The sequence below is a fragment of the Haemaphysalis longicornis genome, unplaced genomic scaffold, assembly GCF_048455015.1.
Source record: "Haemaphysalis longicornis isolate Haplotype H1 unplaced genomic scaffold, Haemaphysalis longicornis Haplotype H1 scaffold_9, whole genome shotgun sequence".
NCBI lineage: Eukaryota > Metazoa > Arthropoda > Arachnida > Ixodida > Ixodidae > Haemaphysalis > Haemaphysalis longicornis.
The window spans coordinates 41,501,470-41,528,782 of record NW_027526460.1 but is presented as its reverse complement, the minus strand read 5'-3'; the positions used below and the strand labels follow the sequence as shown (position 1 = coordinate 41,528,782).

The window sequence follows — 27,313 nt, the reverse complement described above, 5'->3', positions numbered from 1 at the left end:
CGGTAAAATGGAACTAGAGGAACCACTACAATCGCAGTCATATTTCTCGGCAGTGCCTTCGGTCAGCGGCTGCCAATCACACAAACAAGGCCCTGCGACGCCGTGATGACCCCGCAAGAAAGTAGTTGCTGAGCATTCACTGTTTGATCTGTTGCCCTAATATCTAGATCATTTGTTTGAAGTTTGTGATAACATCGATATCATATGGTAATTAGAACAAGGCATCTTTTTTAAAAAATAAACCAAACTCAAATTTTGCCATTACCTTTACTGAGGTACTAACTTGGGCTAGTTGGTGTGATGAAACAAGCGCGAACTAAGACCGCTGCGATATCGCACAGTGTAGTGGTTGTACGGCAGGCTACTTTTGCTTGTTAAAAGGCCAACCGCACTCAAATTTCACCTTGGCCAAATTTACTTCGGGCGTACAGTACCTATCACCAAACCAGCTGGGACATGACCATAAGCCCTCTGAAATGCGTTTAGTTATAAACGCTTAAAATAGCATCATCGCAGGCCACGGTGCACTTGCCAAAAAATCGCGCAAACAGCCATGAAGCGGAAGTGACTTTGCAGCCGGCCCTGCGCTTTTTCCTACGGCCAGTCAGGAGAACCGATCGAGCTCCACTCAGCCCGCTACTCCTAGGACTGCAGCGTTGCACGCAGGTTTGTCCCGATCGGCCAGCCGTGTGCCACCACACGCTCACCGGCTTGTCTAGCTTGAACGTCACTTAGCCTAGCCATAATGGCCGCGCTCTCCTCAATTTCAGTTTCAAAATCTCCAATTTTTGACGGTCTTTTCAGCAGTGATTTATACACACCCCCCTAACACCCCCCCCCAACACCCCCCCAAAAAGATTCCACAACAACAAGCAGCCTGCCCAGGGATTTATACAACACCCCCAAACATCCCACCGACACCCCCCCAAAATCGAAATTCTGCATAAACCGACTTGTTTGCGCCGCGGATACGCGCATTTCAGGTGTCATATTTTGTATCTTGCTGTCTTTCTAGGTGGACTCTACAAAAATAATGTTTTCAGGAGGTTGAAATTTTGAGTGCAGTTGGCCTTTAATGGTAGGCCTTGTAAACCATCTCCAAGATTAATGGCGGCCGAATTTCAGGTAACAGCCGACAAACTGTCAAGATGGAAACACTCAGCCCACCCTTCGCAACGGTTTGCCTGTGCCTGAAAAACTGGTGCAGGTTATGTACGACGTAGCGCACGTAGCAGGAAGATAGCATCTGCATGGTGTCAGTTACTTTCAGTTCGAGACAGGCCTCGACCATATTCATGACCAGCGTATTTAAACGCAATCTTTAAAGGAGCCAGGAGGACAAAATACAAGTTTGTTTTATTCGAAAGATTTCATGTTTTATAGTGCTCCTAACACTTGCATGGCACCAAATGATACCGTATTCACTGAGAAATTAATCAATTTAGGCTAAAGTTTTGATTCTCCCGCCAAATCATGAGTTTTCGGAAGTCATAAGCACGCGTATACAAACGAACTTGCACTGCGTGATTCGGCTGCAGTGCTGCTTGCTGTCAGTCTTCCCAGGTGGCGCTACCATACTCATGCACGGATCGTTGTCTGTTGTTGCTTTGTTTTTTGACCATATTTGTACCTGGCTCGTTTTTGTTGCTGTAGAAAGTAATCATTTCGAAAAACATAGAATATCCTCGACAAATAGGCTCACGCATGACAACGTCGCTTACGCCAATCAGCCAGTGCGTGTAAGACAACTCGAAAGTGGCGGACTGCTGTGCTGCTAAAACAAGCATAGTGTGTGCAGTACCAACAACCGTACACATCGGTACTTCTATGTTTACGTGTGCTTTCGTAATTACCACTGTTTATCCCCCCATTCTTACTGTTATAAAAAGAATTGTGCCCTACATTTAAGCGCAAATAGCTTGTTCGGCAAGCTTATAAGCTCTACATAGTTTGCTTTTGCTTTCGCCGGCCTCCGCCAATCGCAGAGCTGACTGGTATGATATCATAGGTTCTGTTGCGGGAAGAGCTAGTGGGTCGCATGGCCATTCCCTTTTTTTCTAATTATATAAATCTGAGCGACGTGTGCGTTAAAAGTGGTGTCAGTATGATTCTAACGAGGCAATCTTTTGAATGAACCAAACTTGTGTTTTGTCTTCATGGCCCTTTAACAAGTTTAATAGCGCATTCGTTTCCACGGATCGTGACCGCAGCCTCAGGAATTAAAAAGAGAAAAACATGTTTCCCACACTCTAAACACTGCTAGTGAAAAGCCGACAACATGGAGCTTCCAAAACCAGAGCAGCGCACTTCAGTGTTCCGGTGAATGTGCCAGCTGCGCTGTTCGTAATAGCGTTTTTAGCCATACGCTAAGTGTTACCATATGCTATTCCCTTGCATCGGTTGCACTGCACAGGCGCAGAATGCAAGGTTGGTTTTGCATTTAGCGGCCGTAAAATGAATGCATGCTATTTCAGCAAAGTAGTGTGCGTACACTACGGCCCTTGCGTGTCCCTGTGTTTATAACATGGCGGCAAGTAGAGCGGAGCAACTCAAGGTTATTGTTCTGTGAGCAGTAATTTGCATCTTATAAAACAAGTTTTTTGCTCCTGTCTTCTTAAATAGGCTCCTGTAGTTTGCATGTTGCTATCGCAGTGAGCGAAACTAACGTGGCATTGCTGACTGTTCAAAGAAAGCTCCTGCAGGCCGCCGTCGGATGCTGTGTGCGTTGTTGAGTTCACTTCACGGTGGAAGTCGACGGTGTGCTCCTGGGAAGGGGGGGACCATGCTTTCTATGTTCGTGATTAGTAATAACTAGCGATGACTCGACTCAGTGTGTGCAATTAAAAGCCTTTTCGGCTTGCGTCAGAGTGAAGTGACTTACTGTTCGACCCCGCAAATCGTGTGAATTAAGTGCGATGTTTACGACCGGCTGGGGGCAAAAGATCGCACATTTTTTGTGCTTCCACCTCGCAGTGCAAAACAGTTACATCATTACGTCGCGTGTTCGAAACGGATTTCTGGATTGTTTTCGAGTTGAATAAAATGTACACGTGAAGCCCAGTCCTTTTGTTTTGCGCATTGTGTGCAATCACCAAAACAAGTAAACTCGGGCCTTCAATGCTTCTGCTGTAAAGTGCGGTTATGTAGGAGAATATTTCCATCATGCTGTGCACGTTTTTTATTCAATACTAACAGGAAGGCGCTTGGTTTCACTGGTTGGGTAGTCGCGCAAAATTCCAGGTGCTCCTTCGGCCAGATGAGTCGCTTCGCATTCAGTTCAACAGATGATGCCATAACTGTTAGCAGGCCGCAAAGCAATACCAACAAAATGCTGTACTAAGACTCTCCTTGCGGTGCTGTAAAAATTTAACGCTTAACATACGCTAAAGGCACAAAATGCTCTACTAAAACTCTCTAATTCGGCGTTAACAAATCGCCTGTCTGGTAAAAACACAGCAGCCCTGAGCCAGCTTTGGCGCCAAGCACCCACCTACGAGAATGGTGTTGCCCCAGAATGTGGCCGCTATAATGTGCGTCCTCGACAACAGACACTCCATGACGACCAAAGTCAGAGGGCTGCCGTTGCACCAAGGCTCCCGTGATGAGACCAGATGTTATGCAGATGTCATGAGCTGGGATGCTGGTCAGTCGCTGTTGGCAGCCGCTGCTTTCAAGCTGCTTTCAAAGGCGCGCGCATGGGGGAGTCGGTAAGAGCAATGTTTACATACAGCAGTCAGCAGCCAACAGCCATTCATCGTCCTGCGCCATGTCTTCAAACACGACGCGCCAACTCTACGCGAACAGGACATGTTCTCTTCTAACAAAATTTTCTTTATTTTAAACAGTTATTGCTGTAAATTACTTTCCTAGTTTAGTGGGGACATCGAGGATGCCAGCCACTACGAGAGGGGGCACCATACGTTCCCATGAATGAATGAATGAATTTATTGTCAAGAAAAAGGAAAGGAAAAGCCACCAGCAGGCGTAAATTGTCACACCTAGGGGTGGACACCGGAACGCCTGCTGGTGTGGGGGTTGGGGCAGAGGATGACAGATTCATAGAGAGGAGAGACAGATGATAGAGGTGACATATTTACAGAACACAGGGGAGAGGGGCATGTTTACAAGTTAACACACACTCACACACCCACACAAAGTCTGAAGCAGGGACAAAAAAAAAAAAAAGAAAGGAACTCGTAAAAGTTCACACAGTCACTGGGCCTGGGAGTCAAGTGCCAGGCGGAACCCTGAGGCATCCAGGTAGCCGCCCAGTGCCTCGTGGACGCTGTCCCTCTCCCTGGTGTTGCCCGGCGGCCATAGTAGCTCGTCTAGCGGCCGAGCCCTTCCTCTAGCAGGACATCAGCTCCAGACAAAAAGTGCCCAGTAACATTTTTCTGTGACTCAATCATAATGAATTTTATGGCAACTTGAAGAGTAAATTCCAGAGCGCAATTGGATATCTGATCTTTCAGCAACCTAATGCTCGATTTAAGAGATTCAATTGAGCGGTCCATTTTCCTTGGACTGCTCTTAGGCGCCGGCCATTGAAAAAACTTTATGCCCTAATTGTCATTCAAGTCACATGAATGAAAATATAAAGGAACGAAGAGTGAAAGCTGTTCTGCATATAACCGAGGGAGAAACGAGCTAACTGGTTTGGGTGAGGAGTTATTGATTTTTCATTCTTCGCTCCACTCAGTTGCGGACCGTCTCGCCGCTACGGGCAGACAGATGGCGCTACTCTCCACGAAGGTGCGGGAACAGGATTTCAGGGTTCGATAGAGTTGCGCATTGCAGCTGTACTTGGCAGAGCCTTCTAGTACTTGCCTGCTTGCGGCGAAATCTTCGGTTCGTCCAAATTCCGCAGGATCCCGTCGCTCTTGTTGTCACTGCCGGTTGGCGGGAGCGGCGAGAGCACGAGCTCGCCTGTGACGTCCACGGTTGGCGTGGCTGGGGCGAGTCCTCTGGCCGCTTTTCACGGGAACCGATAGGCTCGGGAAGAACTGCACCCGATGCCGGAGCTGTGGGGAAGAGACGGCGGCGTTCCTCCTCGAAGACGTCGCTATGCCTGACGGGGCTTCATGGAACGGACCTTTCGCTGCAGCGGGTCCAGGAGCACGCGATGTCACGCGCCCATGACCTCTTGAAGACGACGATGACGATCATGATGATGACAACGACAACGACGACGGACATAGCAGATAACTGTAGCCCCTTTTTTGTCTGGGATGAGTTGATATATCCCACGAAACTAATAACTGTATTGAACAAAACTGATCAGGTGAAGTAGTAAAAGCTTTACAATCAAGAATGTTAAGGTTGTTACGAGCTATTTTGCTCGCTCGATGGGTAATGGAAAACTGCGTAGGGCGACCGGATCGGCAGCCATGCCTGGCGAGGTCTTGCCTCGGCACAACTTACGACGACATGTTCCCCAAGAAACGACGGAGTTTGGGGCATCGGCAGTATTAACTCAATGGGCATCGGGGTGAGTTTCTCCCTCCATGGTTTCTCCGAAACGATTAACCTCGCCTCCTCCCTGAACGACAAGATCGACACCTATCCGCGCCCGCTAGAGGAACTCTAGCGCCCGCGTGCCGCTAACGCCATCCCTCGGGGCCTAGGCTCGTGTAATCTCATTTTATTTTTGTAACAAGGTTACGATGGTAATAGGCCTCCTGCGCTGCCCAGGGGGCGCTGCGCAAGCGGCTTCCGGGCAGTACTTCCGGGTAGTACAAAGCTGCGTGGGTCCCATAGGATCCCGTGTTGACAGAAGCAAAATGAGCTCGACGCTCCCGATTATTTCGCGACGTGGTCACCAGCTCATCCCCGACGCGTCCGATCTATTTCAGGGATCAACTTGGCATTAGGGGAAAAAGCTTTGCAGCGCTAAACACGTTTACAGCGCCGACGCAAATGCCGGGACCGTGACGGCGTCTGCTACTCGCAGGTTCACCGATCGATGGTCGAACGAAGTGAAATTTTAAGTAAAATTTCTAGTTTAAACTAATACTCTAGGTGACAAAGGCTTCATAAAAACAGCCGATAAAAAAAGAAGAGTGACGTAATCGGCGATGATCGCGCTTTAAAAAGCCAGCGAGTCCGGCGGACCGCAGGCTCGCCTGCTGCGGTGCGCCGCTCTTTTGCGTACCTGCACACTATGCGTGCACTTTCATTGAACAGTGCTCGTTTGCGTCGCCGTTACGAATACATGGTGCAGCGTTAGCTTGCCGTTTTGTTGCGTGTCTCAGTGACAAAATGCCGCGACCGTCCGAAGCGTGAAATCTATTTCGCGATTCCGAAATTAGTGGCCGTAAAAAGTGGTCAGGCGAACTAATTAGAGGCCGCTCGCTTTCCTTGTTTGCTCTCACTTTACCTAATTATGCTCTTGCAGCATACATTAACAGTTCTCACTTAATAGCCTAGAATGAGGGTCAGCAACGGCCGAGTTCCATGCAGCCGACACGGCGGAGGGCTGGACGTCAAATCGGGGGGGGAGGAGGAGGGGGCTTTAAATGCAAAGAGAAAAAATTTAGCGAATTTATAATAATATTTGACAATAATCTGGCGAAGTGTGAAGATGGGGGGGGGGGGGGGCAATTCAACTGGAGGACGTAAATTCTCTGTTCTTGTCTCGCTGTCTAACCCCATTTGAAGTCAAAACTGTCGTGTCGGCGTTCAGATTCGACGACCCCTGCACTAGAAAACCAACACAGTCAGTGATGATCGTACGTAAATATTCGGGGCCCCGCGCCGTGTATGCGGCTGTGTTATGTTTTGCTGTGCGTGTGATTTGGTGCGTGTTTTGCGTCCTTTAATAGCGCTTAATCAATTGTTTATTTAATTGGCGGTATTGCCCCACCTACTCGCTAGTATACATGTACCCTGCCGTTCGTAAATCGTGCGGCGTAAAACGTTACGCAAGAATCATTTAGTTTGCGAAAATACGAAACAAAATTTCCACTCGTTTCAAAGGCGGTGCCAGGCCAGCAGTGTCAGCTGAGTCGGCTGCGCAATTCTTGCGTTCGCTTAAAGCTCCCGATGAAGCAACCTTTTGCAGTTACCTCAGGATGTAAGATGAGCAGCGTTCCGTGTTTATGCTACTCGTGAACTTTCCTTTATCGACCGCACGCAAAAATAAAAAAACTGTAACTGTCGTCAAACAGTTAAACCACCCGATCTAGCGATACTGTCCCACGCCGCGACCACCGCGACAGCTCGCTCAAAAGAAAGCCGACAGATCGGCTTCTTTTAGCGGATATTATTTTGTTTAACCTCTGCAGCTACTTTAAGGGCTATTTCATACAGTATGCAGTCATTTAAACACGCCGCAAAGCGCCACAACCAACTTTCACTCTGGCTTGTAATTGAAAACACATGGAGGGCGGCGAGGGTCGTCTGCTTTTGTACTACCCAGAGGCGTCGGCCGCTAGGGGCGCTGCATGTCGCCAAAACTCCAGCGCAGGAGGCCTATAAATGTTTTAAAAAAATGACACTTTATTTGTCGCAGCAGCCCCGAGTGGTGGCGCAATGACGCGTACGCGGTGAACCGCGGTATCATCTGGCAAACAGGATGTTAACGCACAAGGACAAGCTTGTGCGTTTACATCCTGTTTGTTACACCAGTAACGCAGCTTAGCTATTCGGCTGCATTCGTAAGAACAAAACGCAGCAAAGTCGGCCACATTAAAGTTAAGAAAACAGAAATCGGGTTTTTATGAGTCCCGTATTTTAGACATTCCTGTTCTTTTCACAAGAAAGAATTGATTAGCAAACGAACCCAATGCACGGTTCGCGACAAACTGACCGGCGCGTGAGCTACGCCTTTGTCGAGCACTTCTGCACCGAATTCATCCCTCGCAATTCCCTTCGCCAAATTGTCCACTGGACCTAGCCACGCTGGTTCATGTGGGCCTGTTCTCAAGACCCCTTTCAACCCGTAGTTAATGAAGAGCAGTGGGAGGGGGCGCTGGGCAGCTCGACCCAGAGGTCCATGATTCTGGTCACCCGTGCTGCCAACGTCGCTTCCGGCCTCAAACCGGCGTCCACACCGCTTCCGTAAACCAATAAAGTGATTCCTCCTCCTCCACCTCTCCAACGCGCACTTTTCTTTCCAGGCGTTTGACATTAAATGTTCGTTTAATAAAACGAAAATCGCCTGTTTACCTTTTAATTAACCACAACGCCCCCATTGGGGGTTTATTAAGCTAGCAGAGTGGTATAAATTTGCTATACTAGTCTCGGAGACCTGTGTTTGCGCGTGCTGGACACTTGTGAGCCAGCTAGGGTGCACAAATGAAATAAATTTGAGGGAGCATTCGATTGATGGAGGTGAGTCAGCGCTCGGTTGTGTGACAGAACTATTGTGCCTATAGGCACCGGTCACTGCTCAGAGGGCGCGACGAAAAAGTACACCCAGCGCCGCCCCGCGGAAGCTTGAGCTAACTTCGGGTCGGTGAGAGGCAGACGGCGGCCGCGCGTTCATATATTCGGCACCTCTCGGTTTGTTTTTGCGATTCTGCAATTGTTTTTGAAAGGTGTCTAGACCTTGAAAACTGTTCTGGCAAATAGTTTCCCCGTGTCTCAAGTGCTTCTGTGCGATTTCCGGACAATTACGGGGCTGACCTACTACTGTCGGCCTCGCGTGCGCGAAAAGTTAGAGATTGTACGTTCCCGCGCGCGTGTGCGCCGTCAAAGAAATTGACGGGACAGACATCGTTGCGAAGTCCCATTCTCAGCAAGTGTAAGCCGTCTCCGAAGCATCAAATAATTATCGCGCCGGGAATGCTCGCGCCGAGAGGCGAAAACGAAAGCAGACACCGGCGGCCTGCCGAGGGGACCGGGCTCGGATCACGAAGCACTCGAAACCACCACCGCCGCAGCGACCGCGGCCGGATGTTCACACCACCGAGCGTGTATGGTGCGAGCTTTGGACTCTCGCGTGGTGCGTGTGTGTGCTGTTCGCCCAAGGGAGTCGCCCCACGCCCGAGCAGCGCGTCAGACGTCTTCTTTGAGTGCTCCTCCGTCTATATATGTAATCCCAGTTTTTTCAGTTAATTAAACATCTTTTTAAATTCTAAAACCCCAGTGTTTTCCCACTCAATATGAGCCACGATCAAGCTGACACAAGGGAAGGTTATTTACAGCGCCAATTCAGGTCAGTAGCCAGCGCATACAACGGCGCTCCACGACAGAACCGTGTTTGTGTTATTGTTTCCTGTGTTCGCGCAACCACACTACGGTTACTTTTTCGGTTGCCCTTCTTCAGCTCGGTTGGTGTTGTCACTAATTAACAACGCATTTCAAACGTTATTAGCTGTGGACAAAAGTAAACGCAGTTCCACACAGTTCGAAATCTGCTGCGGAGTGGCGGTTGTTTTTACGAAGATTCTGTTTAATTTCGGCTTCTATCTTGTGAGTAATGTTAGAGTCGTCTTAGCGGCTAATTGGGATACAGTTTGTTCAGGCCGTTCGGAATTCTCCAAGAAAGCATTTCCTCCTCCGCCCCATCCTCTGCTTAAACAATAATAACCTCAACTTTCAGAGTACGAAAATCACATTAAAGAATTCTCCTCCCCATCCTCTGCTAAACAATAATAACCTCAACTTTCAGAGTACGCAAAACGTATTAAAGAAGTCAGTGCGAGTGAATGCAACCTTGCTTTTGATAGCTTTCCACGCTCTCGCTTGGAATGCGTGGCCGAAGTATGTACACTTCGGGGAACTAAGTAGGGCAGTAACCGGGATGCGTATTGACCGCCTTGACATTGCTTTTGGCATCACCCGCGAAGTGCTGTGAATGCATATTCTTGTGTCGCCTTTTGGTATCCATTCGGTGCCGTGATTGTTGCTACAAAAAAGTACTGCTGATAAAACAACAGTGGCGGAAGCGGTAATACCTTGTGTTATGCAACTACTACGACGGCACGCGATTCATCGCAGCGCGTGATGTGTATAACACTGAAAGCAAACGTTTTAGTTTTACGGCCCTTCCTGTCTGCGCTGCGCACAAACGGTAATCGTACTCATAAATTTACTCCTTCCACTGACAAAAAATGTCATGACTTTCTTACTTCCTTGACTTTTCTTACTGCTAAAATCATTTCTTGCGACGCTTATTCTCCCACGGCTGCCCGAGCGCGAAACCTGTACAGAACGATGGCAGGCTGCCTTTCGCGATTGTGGCTGTCCTTCGCGCAGCAGTAGCGGTGCTACCACTAATTCTTTCCTGTAGCCTTTTGATCCTTTCGGACCCTGCAACTTGCAATTATGCACAACGTCGAACCGCAAGCAGCGCGTGTGTTTTTACTTGCGCTGAACGGCCGGTCGCGACATCCACCGACCCGGAGTTGCTATGCGGGGGCGAGAGGCGGCGCTGGAGTCGCGCGCAAACTGCAGTGTCCGGTGCCTATAGTGTTGACGAAATGAATTCGGTTTCTTCCTTTCCGTCCACCCTTCACGCCACAGCCCACTGACGCGCAATGAAGACGCACAACCGCGTACCACCACCCGGCTGCGCACTTGAATGGCATAGACAAGAAACGCTTTCGCATTAAAACAAAAACTGCTGTAGGGTTATGGGTTGTTTTTCTTTGCACTATCCTAAAACTGGACGTTTACAGTTAACAAGAGCTCAGCTGTGACGCTTCAACAAAGCTGTTTCACTGTTATAAAGAAGAAAAAAAAAACAGGTTGTACATTATTTCTCTAGATATTTTAACGCGAAAGCATTACTCGGCTAGGTCGGCGAAAACTAGAAAATCAGGCTGGCGTCCACAAAAGGTGATCCCGGTTGGCGTGCGGAAGATGCGTCTAGAAAACGCGTAACCCTCGCCACGCGCTCAACTCCCATTGGCTGCGACGCGTTCAATAGCGCGGGCATCAGAAATCTCACCCGAAGTCTCGATTGGCAGGGGGGAAGGGCCCACACCACTGTCCAGCTCGCACCCTGACGACCAGCTTAATTTGGCTGGTGAAGAGGTCTCAAGGTCTCAAGGTGTCTCAAGGTGTCCCGGAATAAAAACTCTTCCCTAAGGCGAACTGCCCCATAGGGACGTTTATTCCTCCTCTTCCTCTTGATTGGCGTCCAACTTAAAGGGACCCCGAAAAGCTTTGTGAAGGTGGCAATCAAATGCATTCAGGTGGTAGAACACATAACGGGGGATTTTTGAGCCAAGTATGAGCCCCATACGTTGCACGGATAATTTGTAAACAATTTTTGAAGATAGCCTTTCTCAGCCGATGAGCCGGAGCGAGCCGACCGCGGCTGACGCAACGGCGAAGGCGCCCCCCGATTCGCCCAATCGCCGGCGAGGTCGGCCGCCGGCGGCGTCACTGCCATTGGCTTCCGGCTGCTCTTCCCTGCGCGATCCCGAGGAAATGGCGGGTCCGCAGCGATTGACGCGTGCCTAGGCGCAGGAATGTAGCTAGGCTCTAGCGCAGAACTATAGTGTACTAGTACACTATACGCCTCGAGCGCGGCCTGTAGGGGCGCCACTGAAATCCCCCTAGCGGCCCGTTTCGAAAGCAGCCGCGGGAGTCTCCGGCCCACTCCCCAATGTCACCGTTGCTTTCGGGGCCCGTTCACGACGGAGATTTACCGTTTGTAGGCGCTGGAAATACATATTTATGTGGAGCAGTCACTCTGTTCGCAAATGTGGCGTGTTTACGAGACTGTAAATGTGTGTGACGCGATCTTAGTCTGGTACATTCGGTCTGTACAAGCGCCAGGTGTGCGTCACAGGTCGGCGTCGCGAAACAGGGATATGCATATGGAGATGATTGTGATTCCGCTGCTCTCAAATTTACTAACAGTGTCTCCGTAAGCATAATTTCCCGAGATGGTCATGCCATGGCTATACATTACGATGTAAATCAGTTTTGTGCGCTTATATAACCTAGTGGAGCGCTCATACCTGACAGCACGCCAGTTATGCTTGCCAATAACATACCTCAGATATTGATCACAACCCTGGACATAAATTTGCCGAACATTCTACGAATTACGTACGATGGATAATCCAAAATTATATCCGGGATCAGCGCACCACAAAAAAGAAAAATAATGCTGGGGCGTCTTGTCGTGAGCTCAGCGCCCGCAAACATTCATATATGTTACATATATCCTCCGCGAGCAGGCCGGAGAATGGCTTCTACAGTAATGCCCATCCGCGACTAAACGTTTCTTCGAAGCATAGTCATATGACGCAGGGAGCCTGCAGAATCTAGCACAAACGGAAATCAGGCCTTATCAGATATCCCACTCTTCTAACGACACCTTTTATCAGTTTTGAACTTGTATACCTCAAAAAATGCGTTCGCCGAGGGATCAGCTGTTAGTTGAAGTCTAAAACCTAGAGTGACGTGAACGAGTAGCTTGTGTGTGTGATTACTAAAACGTTCTTTCCTTGATTTCGCTCCGCAATCGTACACAACAATACGTAAGCGTCCCCCTCCCCCTCCCCATGTCTCGCGAAATAGCAGTGCATTTCGCACACTAGTTGGTCTCGTAAGTCCTACCCGGGTTAAGTTTATACGAACGTCTTTAGCATTTCAGAAGCTGCACTGAGTTTTTTTTTTTCATTTCTGTACGAGCTATTTTGTTTCTTCCGGGCTTGCTTGCAGACGTCACCATCACAAGTTGGTTAGCACTTGGAAGGGCAAAAAGAAGCGAAAGAGAACCAAAACACTGCATGACCCCTATGGGCCGCGCAGCGCTAATCCCGTTAACTCCGCGGAGAAGCGGCGACAGGCGGCGCAGCGATCGCAAAGAACGGAAGTCGAGCGTCGCGATGTCACATGGCTGGCTATTCCCAGTGTTTCCAGCTGTTTTGAAGGAAGCAAAGATGGAGGAGGAATCGATCGGCAAGTGGGAGAGGTGCATTTGATTGCTTCTGGCGCAGCTAATACTGAATGTAGATCAATAATTCCAACGGCGTTGCATCGCTATGGCCGGTATTCAATGGCGTGGAATGCATGCAGGCAACCATGCGAGTGCGCCGCCATATCTGTGGCCAAGCGTCTGTTGCTAGGCGACGTTGTGCGCACGGCCCCCAGAACAGGCACCCCTCTTCTGCATGCAACCGTGTGAGTGCGCCGTCACTCGTTACGTCGGGCTCCGCGGGATGGCGGTACTTGTCCATGTCCGTGGCGCATCGGCCATGTCTGTGGCTGTTCCCAGTGTTGCCAAGCGAAAAAATTGGCCGCTAAACTTTTCAACGAATACCATCTATATTGGTGCTACGCGACAATACAGGCCTTATGTAACTTTTACAGAAGGCTTTTCCTGGTCCCTTTAAAGCGACACTGAATACAAAACCGAAGTTGTTCTGAATAAAGTTATCATCATCAATAGATTGGCATCCCCAGTCTCTGGGGTATAGTGACTCTGGGGCAATACCTTCAAATAATCTCGTACATAATAAAAAAATGAAGCTATCAAGCGCGAGACACATCACGACGAGAGCACGCGATTCGCATACGACTGACCGTGACGACGGTCGCACAGAACCGCTTTTCGCGTCATGCAGATGTTTACCCATAATTACGATTTTTTTTTGGGGGGGGGGGGGGTCGAAGTACTCCTGGAGGGAGGCAATGGGGAGGTGTGTATAAATTCCTGGGCAGTGTGCTCATGGTTGTGGAATCTCTTGGAAGGGGGGGGGGGCGAAATCTTTCTGGGAAGGTGTGTATAAATTCCTGGCGTCGTGAGCTAGTCGTACAAGCCTCACGACGTGCGATTGGCGAGCCAGATGCAATCGTACAATCGCCGCGACCGGTGTGCGGCTGCAGCCAATGAGAGCACGAAGGTGTCGCCATAATGACGTCACCATGAAGGTTTCTCTCGAAGCTCTGAGGAGGCGGTAGCGGGAGTTCCGAGTATTTGAAAAGGAGCAGCGTGGGGCGCGCTCGCCTGGGAAGGCACAAGTCCCCTAACAAGTCCCCTAATGGCTCGGTTAACTGTTTTATGAATCATGCGCAAACTGTTTTCGAGCAACCCGAGTCCTTTCACCACGCACGGATTTTCTGACTGGTAAAGAGGAGAAGAAGTTTGCGCACATGAAAAGTGTGGAAGCCCGGAACTGCGTGGCGGCGTGGCTAACCCGCTTGAACACGAGCAGCACAATTGACAAGGAGCTGGTTAGGCTCAGATTGCTTACTGGACAGAGGTGATGATGCGCGTAGTCGTAGTGATTACGCTTCTCTTTTTTTTTTCTCGAGAAATGGCAATTATATGGGAGTGCTTGAAGCCGTTGCCCTGTTTGATCCCTTCCTGGAGGAGTGCATCAAATGCTATGGGGACAAGAGGAAAGGCCACCCGTCACACTTGTCGAAAACAATTTGTGACGAATTCATCGAGCTCATGGCCAAGGCTGTTAAGGGCCACTACCAGGCTCTGCGGAGGCTTTGTACTGACAGCAGAACTGCTGTGTTTTAACTCCACAAACATGAACAAGTCGATTGAAGTCAACACCATTGCTGTTCAAAAGGTGGTGGTGTCATGGGGCCCTGTTAGTACAGTAACATCCTTTTTTTCAGGGCAGCGTGCATCCTGCCGACTTAGCACTTCGAATGCCTGTGCTTATCAACGGTTTTGGTGGTCCTTAGGAGTAGTGGTGGTGTTGGGGGTGGTGGTGAAGTTTATTAACGGATGGACCTAGCCTTGCGGGGTATGCCGGCAATTGCTCCCCCGACCAGCACCTTCTATGCGCTGAAAATTACCAGGAGTCACTGAGGCTTGTGTCCCTTACAAACCGCAGGCACAAAATGTCTTTTCTTGTGATAGAATGGCCTTTAAAGAAAATGACATCGTCCAAAGAGGCATGAGGAGCGGCTCTCCTTTGAAGTTATCTTAACAAAGGTAACTGCTCCGTCGCATGCTCCATGTCCGATATCACCTGTTACGCAACAAGTTGCGCACAGAGGTGGGGAGATAAGGTTCAGCCTATGAAGCCACGCCGGTGTCCGCGCTGAGTTAGTCCGGATGCAGAACAGTGAGGATTCCTCTGTCCTCTTTATTCATTTGGTAACACAAGGTTGGTGTTGTGGTTGCCAAAGAGATTGGAAATGCTTTTTAATGATTGTTTTTAAAATGCGCCGTCCGTACTCGTGGCCGACGCGTTTGCATGCGTCGTCTCCGGACCCGCTCGTCGGGTGGATACACAATAGCGCGGCGAATAATAAAAGCCTCCGCGGTTTCTCCTTACGCCTCTCGCGCCTAACTCAGCTCGGCCGGCGGGGAAACAAACACAATACAGGTAAACAAGCCATCCCCAGCGGAAGATATGTAGTTGCCGGGCGGTTTTACCGAACTTAACAGTCAGGGAACAAACACGTGTTAAAGACATATTAGCAGAAATTAAGAAGAAATGGGTGTGGGCAGGGCACGTAATGCGAAGGCAAGATAACCGTTGGTCATTAAGAGTAACAGAGTGGGTCCCCAGAGAAGGTAAGCGTGGCAGCGGGCGGCAGAAAGTTAGATGGGCAGACGAGATGAAGAAGTTTGCGAGGATAAATTGGTCGCAGTTAGCACAGTACCGCGATAATTGCTGATGATGATGATAACCGACGTTTTTTTTTTTTTTTGTGAAATATCACGCGTTTTATCGACCTCGCGACTTTTGCTCGACGATCCCTTGTTTGCAAGAAAATAAAAGAATACTGCTGGCATTTCTCTCCGCCGTCTCCTTTTAAATCGCCTTTTTCCGTGACGTTACAGAGCACGTCGGAAAGCGTTCAGAGCAAGCCAATCCCAATTTCACTCGAGTCGATAGTCACCATGTTCCTGAAAGCCATTTGTCATTGGTTTTTAGTTTCGTCGCAAAATTGGAAGCCAGTCAAAGAGAGCCTTCTTGGTGTGGCAGCGTACAGCGAAATCGACCACCAAGCCTCGGCTCTGCATGGCCAGAGCCTGACGACACCAGCGAAGCTTTCCCGGGAATGCCCAGGAGGTGCTGCCACCTTGTAGCAGGTGCTGAAAATACACGCGCCGTTGTTCAAAAAAGTTGACGCCCGTCTCATTTCAAGTCACTAGCGCTGAGAATATCTGATGGCCGTTTCATATATTGCATGCACTAGCTTTCAGTAGGTAGGATATCGCGTTCACACGCATCCATGTATATTTTTAACTGCGCTTTTATGCAAGCTTGCGACACAGTTCATTGAAATTGTAACTGCCACAAACGCAACCGGCTGAGCTGCATGAGGCGTCATATTTTATAATGTTTGCTAGCTGAGGCCTGCGCCTTTTAAAATGTGCATGACAGGCGAAAATTCCCGCGTATATTTATTTTGCACTTACATGTTCTAACCTCGGTGTTTGTTTTTAAGAAACGCTTAGGCGGGCTCCGCCAAGCCCGTTTCGCCATGCATTCGAGAATTGTGTGTCACAAATTATAGTGCGGAAAAATGCATGGGCGCCGCAGCGAAACCTGTTTTCACGCCTGGGGCATCTCCTGTTGTCAAGCAACTGCTGCCGCTGCCGCTGCTGCTGCTGCGAGTGGTATATTCTTATTTGCGACACTTCGCGACACTTTCAACCGCCTCTGCTGATGGCGTTGGTTTTGCCACAAAGCGTCATTCACAAATGGTGTAACGCAAGTGAGGTTGTCATGCGAAAGCAAGCGTGGCTTTTGTTCAACGCATTATTCTGAAACGCCGACATTGTCTACGGTAAATCGTTACGCTCCTAACTTTGTATAAGCCTCTGAAAAAACAAAGGCCGAGCTGCTTTTTATCTCGCACTCTTTTGCTACCTTTCGCGCCGAAATTTACATGTTTTCCTACTTCGTCACTTGCACAGCATCAGCGCTAATGAGTGGCCAACAACGCTTGACAATACAACCCGTAGCACCGCAACCGTAATGCGCAGAAACACACGAAACAAAGGGAAACTTAGGAAAACCCACGCTCGCGAACGCACGTATTTTTAGCGTTGTGGATGTAAGAAGAGAATAAACCCAAGGCGCGATTACAAGAGCGCCGGGGACTTGAGCGACGCAGTTGTCACGCCCACCTAGCTAAAGGCAGGCCGCGAGGGGTGCTCGACTCTGAGCGCGCAGATGCCAAAAGGATTCCTGCTCTTTACGTAACGCTCACTTTCCTGTCTAGCTTTTGAAGGTTCCTCGCACGTTTCAACCGACTGCAGGCAGATCCAGGTGCGCGTGCAGACGCGTTAATCCCAGCAGCGAACTCACGCGTTTCGCTCGGCTTTCTTGAAGGTATACCGGTAAGTCTGCGCATTGCTAAACTCAATTTATTGGCTCCATGCTATGAGTAATTTTACAAACACACAGCGGTTGAAGCTGGACCTGTAAGTTTAAACATTTTGATTTTCCCGCCCAGATATGTGTTTAACTGCAACTTCGTTGTAGAAGCGGGAGGCGGGTAGAAGCACAGTCTGTCCACGGGGATCGTGCTTGGGTATCCCCTGCAGCCAAACGTTCACCACTCTCGGATGGTTATATAGCTACATGACCATAGCGCATGAGCGGTCATGGTTGATCACTCATTTGATTGATTGATGATTGATTGTAGGGTTTAACGCGCCAACGCAACGCAGGCGATGACGCTTGCCGTAGTGGAGGGCTCCGGATTAATTTTGACCACATGGGGATCTTTATCGCGCGCCGAAATCTCGAACACACCCCTCATTTGCATTACAATACCGTTATAAGAAGATGTTCTATAGTGGCGCACCACCAGGCTCATCAATCCCCCAAGAAGGGCTTGGTCACAATGACGCATTGCCGTCGTCGTGCGAGGATAGGTAAATTTATCTAGTCATCATCTACCATGGTTCGTGTCACCTTCGTCCTACCACCGCGTAGCAATACACATTTTAGGGGCAGCTGTCAATGTACGGGTGGTATACCTTCTCTCGGTATGGCGGGATGATCGTTTGTTTATTTCCAGTAGACTGGCGCATGCGTTCAGTTTGAGTTGCAGTTTTAAAGCGAAGCTTTCTATGTCTCACCGATGTTGTGGGTCGTCCGCGTTAAAGCTTGCTGAGCCCGCCAGGCCTTCTTGCGCCCCGCCTCCGTAATTCGTGCTGGGTAAGGTAACGAGGTGCTTGCGTAATTATTACAACATATTTTACTCATTTTATGTCGAAACATTTAGCGCAGGCTAAGGGTTAACGTTTTTTTTAATGTTAACTCTAGCTAACGTTCTTTGATGTTAATGAATATGCACAATAAATGGTGGCATCAACACCACGTTTTCTTTTCTAAAGCAGTACTCATGGGGAAAGAAAGACTCTTCTGTACGGGAGGAGTCTATAACCCGCCCCCCTTGATTGATTGTGTGGTTTAACGCGCCGATGCAACGCAGGCGATGAGGCACGCCGTAGTGGAGGGCTCCGGATTAATTTTGACCACCTGGGGATCTTTATCGTGCGCCGAAATTTCGTACACACGGGCGTTTTTGCTTTTCGCCTCTATCAGAAAAGCGGCCGCCGCGGCCGGGAATCGAACCCGCGACCATAACCCGCCCCCCTGAAAGAAGTTCTTGAGTGTCTAATACAAAAAGCAGAATATTCAAGCTATTTTTTAAAAAAGAGCGAATACCTTTGAGCAGCAAGCTTTTTGTCATTCGCGTTCAGACTTATTCGTGATATGGCGTTACTTGTATTACGGCAGCCAATAAGCCGGAACACGGAAAACTAAAACGGTGCATTGCAACAACGTGTTCATGCCAGTAATGATTGATTATGAGGTTTGACGCGCTGATGGTACCTGGGCTATGAGGCATACCGTAGTGGACTGCTTCGGATTAATTTTGCCCACCCGGGGATCTTTAACGTGCGCGTAAATCTCGAACACACGCGCGTTTTCGCTTTTCACCTCCATCAGAAAAGCGGCCGTCGCGGCCGGTAATCGAGCCCGCGTCCTTGGGCTCAGCAGCTCAACGCCTTAGCCACTGAGCCACTGGCGGCGGGTCATGCCAGTGGTGCCACCATGCCACGGTGACTGCGGTAAAACGTAAAAAGTTCAAGCAATGGAGAGTTACAGTATAGCGGAGGACCCGTCCCAGTACGGTACCGGTGCACTGCGCGTGCGCAGTTCTGCGCACCGGTTCCGCGCATGCGCAGGTTCGCCGACCGAGTACCGGGAGTGGTTTTCCGCTCTGCTATAACTTAACGTTAACACGGTAACGGTATGCTAAACTCTCTGATGACTGCAATGCAGCTACCCAGAATAAGAGCCCCAGATAAAGTGCTATCTCTGTCTGTATCTCTCCCTCTATGTTTTGATCTTGCCCTTTTTCTTTCCACAGAACTCCCACCGGCACCGAGAGCAACGGTGCGGCGCGCAGTCATGAAGTTCAGCCTCAACCCGATCACCCTCTCCCACCATATCCGGGAGATGGGCGATCCCCGAACGCGGGACTACCCTCTGGTGGTGGACCCCCTCTTTGTGTTCACGCTCCTCGCCTCGTACCTGTATTTCGTCAAGGTCGCCGGCCCGCGCTGGATGAAGGACCGTGAACCGTTCCGGATACTCAACCTCGTTCGCGTCTACAACTTGGCCCTGGTGATCATCAACACCAAGTTCCTCTACACCGTCCTCCGGTTCACCTACCTGCCGGGTGGCTACTACAGCCTCTGGTGCCAGGGCATCACGGGTGCCATGACCGATGAAATGCGCGACTACTACCGCACGGGGTGGGTGTACACCGTGTCCCGCTACTGCGACCTCCTGGACACGGTCTTCTTCATCCTGCGCAAGAAGTTCACCCACCTCACGCACCTGCACATCATCCACCACACCATCGTAACCGCCAACCTCTGGTACTTCACCCTGTTTGCGCCTGAAGGTCAGCCCGTGCTCGGAATGTGCCTGAATGTGTTTGTGCACATCGTCATGTACTCGTACTATTTCCTCTCGACCTTCGGCCCCGCCGTGCGCAAGTACCTCTGGTGGAAGAGGTACCTGACTACGCTGCAGATTGTGCAGTTCGTCGTCATCATGGGGCACATGTCCATACCCCTGTTCGTAGACTGTGGCTTCCCGAAGCACTTGATCATGTTGGGCAACGTCCAAACATTCATCATACTCTGCATGTTCATAAACTTCTACGTACAGACGTACAAGCGGAAGCCGTCTCAACATCACCTCAAAGACACAAACGACGAACGTGCTGCACCAGTTGCAAACGGAAAGAGCGAATAAACTCCGTTATCGCCAAAAGAGCTATTAGTGGCTCATGCACGCAATTCTTTTTCCTCGGCAAATGTGTCTTCCGAAAAGGCAAGAAGGTAACACCTGCTTATACCTTGTTTAGCGTAGCTGTTGTCAACCGAGAAACATACAAACGTTGAGCTCTTATTCGATTATGGAGTTCTCTACGCGCCGAAGCTACATCTGGGCCACGAGGCGTGCCGTAGTGGAGGGCTCCGGATTAATTTTGACCTTCTGGGGTATTTAACGTGCGTCGAAATCTCGACACACGTACGGGCGTTTTCGCCCTTCGCCTTTATCTGAAAAGCAGCTACCGCGGCCGGGATCGAAGGCGTCGTTGAGCTCAGCTAGCAGCACACCTGACTGCCTGACTCAACCGCCGCGGCGGGTTCAAATGTTAAGCTCTGAACGACACCCAAGTGCAAGTTATGAACGGAAGTGTAAACGCGAGTTGGCATACACCGTTAGATTAGAACGTCGCGAGTACAAATCGCAGCAGCAGCAGTAAGTTTTTGACGTATAGGAGATGCCGAAAGCGTGGAAACAGGTATGGAGGTCCCATACTCCTTCCCGCATTACAATTTGTGACGTCACGAATACTTTCATGGTGAAGCATATGACATTGGTAGAATTTGCGTAAGTGTTTTGCAAAAAAAAGTACTGAGGCAGGAACATGTATGAGGCAACTTTTGCTGGTCATGTGCTTTTTAAAGGGGCCCTAAATAGGCTTCTGAAGGTCGCCATTTTAATCGCGCAATCGCTAGAGTAGCCCTTCACGACAACGTATACCAAATATTACACCTCTGCGTAAAGCAGGGGCCGCACAAACACGCAACAAAGGCGCCTTCTTTCTTCCTTGCTCACCTACCGCTTCCTTGCCGCCACACTGCCGCGCTCTGACGAGCGACAGAGCGCTTGTGACGCACCCGTGTGACGCACGAAGCTCTCAACAGTACGGCTGCGCTATTGGTGGGCCCCGTTAAATGCTGTAGTTAATCAGCGTACCCGGCTCTGGGAGAAAACGCGGCCGCGCGGCGCTCCTGCACCGGCGGCACGGCACGGGAGAATGTAGATCGTCGCCATTCGTTACACGAGCTTAGCCGAGTTTGTAGATATAGCGCGTTTTAAACCATTTTTGCGGCAGGACGTTCTTTGTATAGTACTCCAACGATAGCGCACGTAAAATCTCAACCTTTGGAACCCTGTTTAGGGCCCCTTTAAAGACACAAACCTCAGCTATAGCAAAAATTGGCTCCAATCCACGCTGTGAAGGTGGTTGGAAACCAAAGCTGGAAACCGAAACGACACCCACAACAACTGCCCATGCGACGTCACTCAACTGAATTCACACGCGGGGCTGTACAAAGAATGAAACAAGAGATTCTGCCTGCCGTTACCTAGAATTCGCAGGGCAGCGTCCCGAACGCAGAAGCGTCGGCCACGGCCGGGCTAGAGCGGCGGACGCTGTAGCCCGGACGGGCGTCGGCACTGGGCAGAAAGAAAACGGCGAGGAGCGCCATTCGAAGGGTGAGACAGCGGAACCTAGCCATGCTGCTGTGCTAGCTCGGGGCTACACCACCGCGCGACACAAGCGCGGACACCGAAACAATTCGGCATGTGAGCTTAGTGTTATACCGATTTAAACTAAGTTAGCTTAGTAGATTTGAGAATTGCGAGAAAGCTGAGGGAACTCTTCTAATCGCTACTTATAAAAACCCGTTGCCCCTTTTGCCTTTTGTAATACCTGTTAAAACACAACCGAACTGATATTCATCAGTTTAGAAAACGGAGTCCCATTCGTGGCAAGCAGTGCGCAAAAGGTAGTGTTTCTCTAGCGGTCTGTATGTGGTCTTTACATTTTGTTTTCCCGCCCTGCCAACCAATCTTTTACGTATCTTTGCCGTACGACCACTTAATTCCGTCCAGTCCGGGTTACCGAGAAGGTGCTGTCGAACAATTTAATCAAGCCGTGTGCGCAATGGACGCGAAGCTGCGCCAAAACAGACCCAAAACAACCGTCGCTAAAGCAGACAACAAAGCCGAGCGCGCGCGGAACGCTGGGTAAATTCGCCGCGCCATCTACAATTTGTTTCGCGATTGATAACCGCCCTAACCTTCCGCTACCGCGTTGGCAGTTTCTTGCCCCGCATGCCACGAAAGAACCGTTGGCTGGTAGAGGTAGAAAGCTTTGCTTTGTATGATACCTCAGCCCAGGCGGTAGACTTAGTTTCAGTGTCGATTTCGTTCAAATACTCCGCCTAGCTTGCTTACAAGCGTAATCCAAAGGGTGAGCTTAACAGCCTGACACTACCTACTTACCACTAGCGCATATATATGCTAGAGCCATTGTCATAATCGGGATATTAGCGCAATCGTCTCGAAACGAGACGACAGTCGACGAGACGGCCAGTATTTTAGAGGCAAAGCCCCGTAGGGGCTCGGGCTGTTGGCGTTTCCTGTCATCGTCGTCGTAATCGTCGTCTCGTGTAGTAACGGATCTAAAACACCGGGAAACTCGTTTACGCCCCGCGCTAAACGTAACGCGTACTTGTTGTTGTAGTCCTTTATTAATCGGGGGAAGGCCATGCGGCCAAAATAGGGGTAGGGGAACGAGAGGAAGGGAGGAGTAGCCCAGTTAAAGAGATGATGCGTCCATGAAGACCGCACAGGGCTTCCTTTCAGACCGCGAAGGCCAGGCTAAGGTGAAGATCTACCATTGGGGGATTTTCACGACCGGAGTAGGCCCTGCAGTCTACACTAATCTTGACAGACCACTCTCGGCTCCGAACAGCCCAAGGGTTCTGAGAAAATTAGGATCTTCAAATGGAGGATCATCTTCTGAGGCATCGGGAGGCATAGCATCGGTGATGATAGACCGGTACAGTGAAAACGCGGAGCAGCGCCAGAGTAGGGTAGGTGGTCAAGGGTGGCGAAACGCGTACTAAAAAAACACTGGGACAATCGTTTACGCCTCGCGCTGGAGAGATTCGTGCTTCAAAGACCAAAGACAAGAGACTTTTACAGCAAAGCATGAATACATCTACCCCCAACGGTTTCATCTCCGTTGGTTTCACGTTTGTGGAGATCCATGGCCCGGGATTTTTTAACACTGGAGCATTTTCGTAAATCTGCCGTCGGTCGTACGCGGCGCAGGGGTACGTGGCCTCCGCGATTTGCTGCCGGCGGAGCAACGGCGCGCCGCCGGCAGCCGATCGCGGAGGCCACGCAGGGGTAGCAGCAGGTTTCCAGACCCACCGATAGAGGGAGCAGTGGTCTCGCAATGGCTAGAGTTCCTCGAGCTTTGCGATCGCTGCGCCGCCTGCCGCCGCTTCTCCGCAGCGTTGACGGGATTAGCGCTTCGTGGGCTCATGCAGTGCTTTGGTTCTCTTTCGCTTCTTTTTGCCCTTCCGCGCCCTAAAAAACCTGTGATGGTGACGTCTGTAAGTAAATAGTACGTTTGGGGCACTTCGAAAGCCGCTGCGTCTTGGTAGGGTGCTCAAACGCCAACAATATCTATTCGGGAACGCGGTTTTGCGCCCTTCTTTGCCGCTGTTATGGGCGTCGGCGACGGCCGCAGCATACCACCGCTGTCACCTCCGAATACGTGTCGCACAAGTAAATTTTATTGCAGTCTCATTTAGACCTGATACTGGCACAGTGAGCGACGTGTGTTTCGTTTTGCAGCACGGACAACGAATGCGGCCTCGTTTCGAATATATACGCCGCAGAAAAATACGTTTCGGGGATTCGATTACCCAACCCCGGACAATAACTTGTGCCTTTTATAAGAATATAAGCCACGCGAAAATGTGAAGTATATTCCAAGGCTGTGCTTCGCGAAAGATGTGCACTCTTGCATGCCTTATAGCAATAACCAAGAAAAGTTAATTAAACCACGGAAAAATAAATTGTTTGCAATTCCGGAAGGAGCAGAACAGCTCGTACGGAAATAAAAAAAACTCAGTGCTGCGTCTGAAATGCTAAAGACGTTCGTTTAAAATTACGCCGGGAATGTCTCACGAGACCAACTATAGTGTGCGAAATGCGCTGCTATTTCGCGAGACATGGGGAGGGGGACGCTTAACTATCGTTGTGTACCAATTAATGCGGAGCGAAATCAAGGAATGAACGTTTTAGTAATCACACACACAAGCTACGCGTCCACCTTATACTCTAGTTTTTAGACTTTGACGAACAGCTGATCACTCGGCGGACGCATTTATTGAGGTATACAAGTTGACAACTGATAAAAGGTGCCGTTAGAAGAGTGGGCCCGGATATCTGATAAGGCCCTCTGACTTCCGTTTCTGCTGGATTTTGCAGGCTTCCTGCGTCCTATGACTATGCTTCGAAGAAACGTTTATAGTCGCGGACGCGCATTACTGTAGAAGCCCTTCTCCGCGCTGCTCGCCGAGGATATATGAAGCATATATGAATGTTGCGGGCGCTCAGCTCACGACAAGACACCCCAGCGTTAATTTTTTTTGTCGTGCGCTGATCCCGGGTATAATTTTAGATTATCCATCGTACTTATTTCGTAGAATGTTCATGAAATTTATGTCCAGGGTAGTGATCAATATCTGAGGTATGATATTGGCAAGCATAACGGGCGTGCTGTCAGGTATGAGTGCTCCGTTAGGTTATATAAGCGCACAAAACTGATTTACATCGTAGTGTATAGCCATAGCATGACCATTTGAGGAAACTATGCTTACGCGTAGACACTGTTAGTAAATTTCAGGGCAGTGGAATCACAATCATCTCCATATGCATATCCCGGTTTCGCGACGCCGACCTCAGATGCACACCTGGCGCTGGTACAGGCCGAATGTACCAGACTAAGATCGCGTCAGACACATTTATCACTCTCGTAAATTTGCTACATTTGCGAACAGAGTGACTGCTCCACATTAATATGTATTTCCAGCGCCTACAAACGGTAAATCTCAGTCGTGAACGGGCCCCGAAAGCAGCGGCGACAGTGGGGAGCGGTACGGAGACTCCCGCGGCTGCTTTCGAAACGGGCCGCTAGGGGGATTTCAGTAGCGCACTTTTCTTTCCTCCATGGTGGCGCCCCTACAGGCTGCGCTAGAGGCGTATATATGGTGGCTATTCTAGCCACCATAGCGTATAGTTCCTTGAGTTCCTGTAAACAAACATGAATGCGCCGAACGGTTCGCCCCTGAAGACTTCCGGTACGGCACTTCCGGCAATGGTTTCTAATGGTCGCGGCCATGGAGGAAAGAAAAGGTTCCTCCATGGTCGCGGCCGTCGCGGCGGGGTTTGCCTGGTGTGTTTGAGTTTGTTGCTGTATTATTTCTGGCTCATTCCTTAAGATGTGTTTAGAGCGATGTTGAGTTTGTTGCTGCATTATTTCTGGCTCATTCCTTAAGATGAACACCACTTTTTCACATAAAAAGGGGTGTATACGGTACGGCATTTCACATAAACGGAACCTACGCTTTGTCACACGTATTTTAAGCTGCCTAAAACGGGCTATTTGACACACTCAAACGTTTGGCACACAACATCACGATAAATATCTTTTTACTGCGTCTGTGTCACAATGGGTAGTTTTGATAGAGATCGGCGCCGACCGGAATCGGTCGCGATCTAAGTTGTTCAGTGTGACTGAGATAACAAAACGTTTTCGTGATGATGTCAGGTACGGCTGAGTTACGAGAACAACTATGATTTACTGACGAGTGCACTATTCATGAATCGAACTTTCAAGTTAACTCGCCTACATGTAGTCCGCGCTCACGCCGAAAGGTAAATTAGCTGGAGTGCGACGATTTCCATTGGCGGCAACACGACAAACTACGAGTCAGTTGCTCGCACCGATGAAAATTTCCCACTCGCAGGCGTCGCTCTCACAAAAAGCAAATGTAACGGCGCTACTGTAATTAGCAACAAAACGTGCATGGGCAACGCGACGTACGCTGTGCGGCGATTCATGCGGAGCGCGGCTACTTTGGTTCCCGAGTGTTGCTTCGAACAGTACACATCACTGATCATTAAGCCTCTTACTGCAAGAAACACCTTTACAATGTATTTTCGGCGTTAGCCAGCTTTGGCTATCCAACTAAAGCGTCACCGCGGTTACTGTTATGGGTGGCACACGACGGTGTCCGACGTGTTCCTTGTAATTGGGGACCTTAGACTAACGTCTGAGCATCGCCTTTACTTGCCTTTGATGAAGTGGGCAGAACAAATCTGCGCGCTATTTGTGGGCGTCCAGTTCTCCTTCTGCCTTCATCTCTCGGGAAACACAAACGCAGACTGCATCTCGGCACAACACAGCAGTGTCCTAGTCGCGAGCGTTTCATCGGAATAATTTTACCGCCGAAAACATCGAAACACAAGCAGCTGCCGCCGCCAACACAGACTACTGAAACTATAGCCATTGTACTGAAACCACGGTAAAACAATGTAAACAGGAAGCTTTCTAGGGCACGTTTCCGGTGAACGCACAATGTTGCCAGATAACGGCGAGCGCTGGCAAAACCGTCGAAACTGGCGAAGGGCGAATTCCTCCCCCCCCCCCTTCCGCTGGGGGAGGGAGAGTGTTTAAACATAGTATTGAATTTATCCTCCTCCAAAGCAGAGCACACTTCCAGGGTAATTATTGGAACATGTGGTAGTGACCAACCATTGTTGGTCTCAGGCACATAAGCAGGGATGGGTACAAAGTGACCTTGCGCGAATGGTAAAATGGAGGAAGAGGGTCCAGGAATAGACGCAGGAAACAAGGCACGGCAAAAAAGAGGGAGATAGACTTGCTGTAGCCTTAGGTGGGCTGTTCAGAAAGCACACAACACAGCACCAACTAAAATTATCGTGACCAACATTATGTAAACCAATATTGTCTATCTAATTGAATACCGCCATTGCCCACAGGTTTACCTAGTCAGAGCCCAAATTCCATGGTCTAGAGAAGCAAAAACATGAACACTGCAAAAAACGTCAGCTGTACATGACAAACTTGTTGAGACATTTGCCCCATTCCTTACACCCACTCAACCCAATCTTGTTCTTAATGCCGCATTTAACCTGCTTTGAGAAAAGTTCCAAATTCACGTTCACCGAATCCCAGATGTGCGAAACTTCATACCAGTAGGAGCCACTGCGCA

The 27,313-nt window shown here is 49.6% G+C and overlaps 1 protein-coding gene and 1 pseudogene across 2 annotated transcripts in view; one reads left to right on the top strand and one right to left on the bottom strand.

Moving 5' to 3' along the window:
• Positions 1 to 3,675, bottom strand: part of LOC144151646 (tRNA (34-2'-O)-methyltransferase regulator WDR6-like) — a 66,650-nt gene extending 62,975 nt beyond the window's left edge. The window contains exon 1 of the mRNA XM_077682757.1: positions 3,491 to 3,675. Coding sequence (XP_077538883.1) covers positions 3,491 to 3,557 — 67 coding nt within the window. The 5' untranslated portion in view covers positions 3,558 to 3,675. The remainder of the gene's footprint in view (positions 1 to 3,490) is intronic.
• Positions 3,676 to 16,954: 13,279 nt separating this feature from the next.
• Positions 16,955 to 20,209, top strand: LOC144151923 (very long chain fatty acid elongase AAEL008004 pseudogene; annotated as a pseudogene). The gene is made up of 2 exons (XR_013319005.1): positions 16,955 to 17,227; positions 19,276 to 20,209. The product of XR_013319005.1 is annotated as a very long chain fatty acid elongase AAEL008004 pseudogene (transcript).
• Positions 20,210 to 27,313: the final 7,104 nt, after the last annotated feature.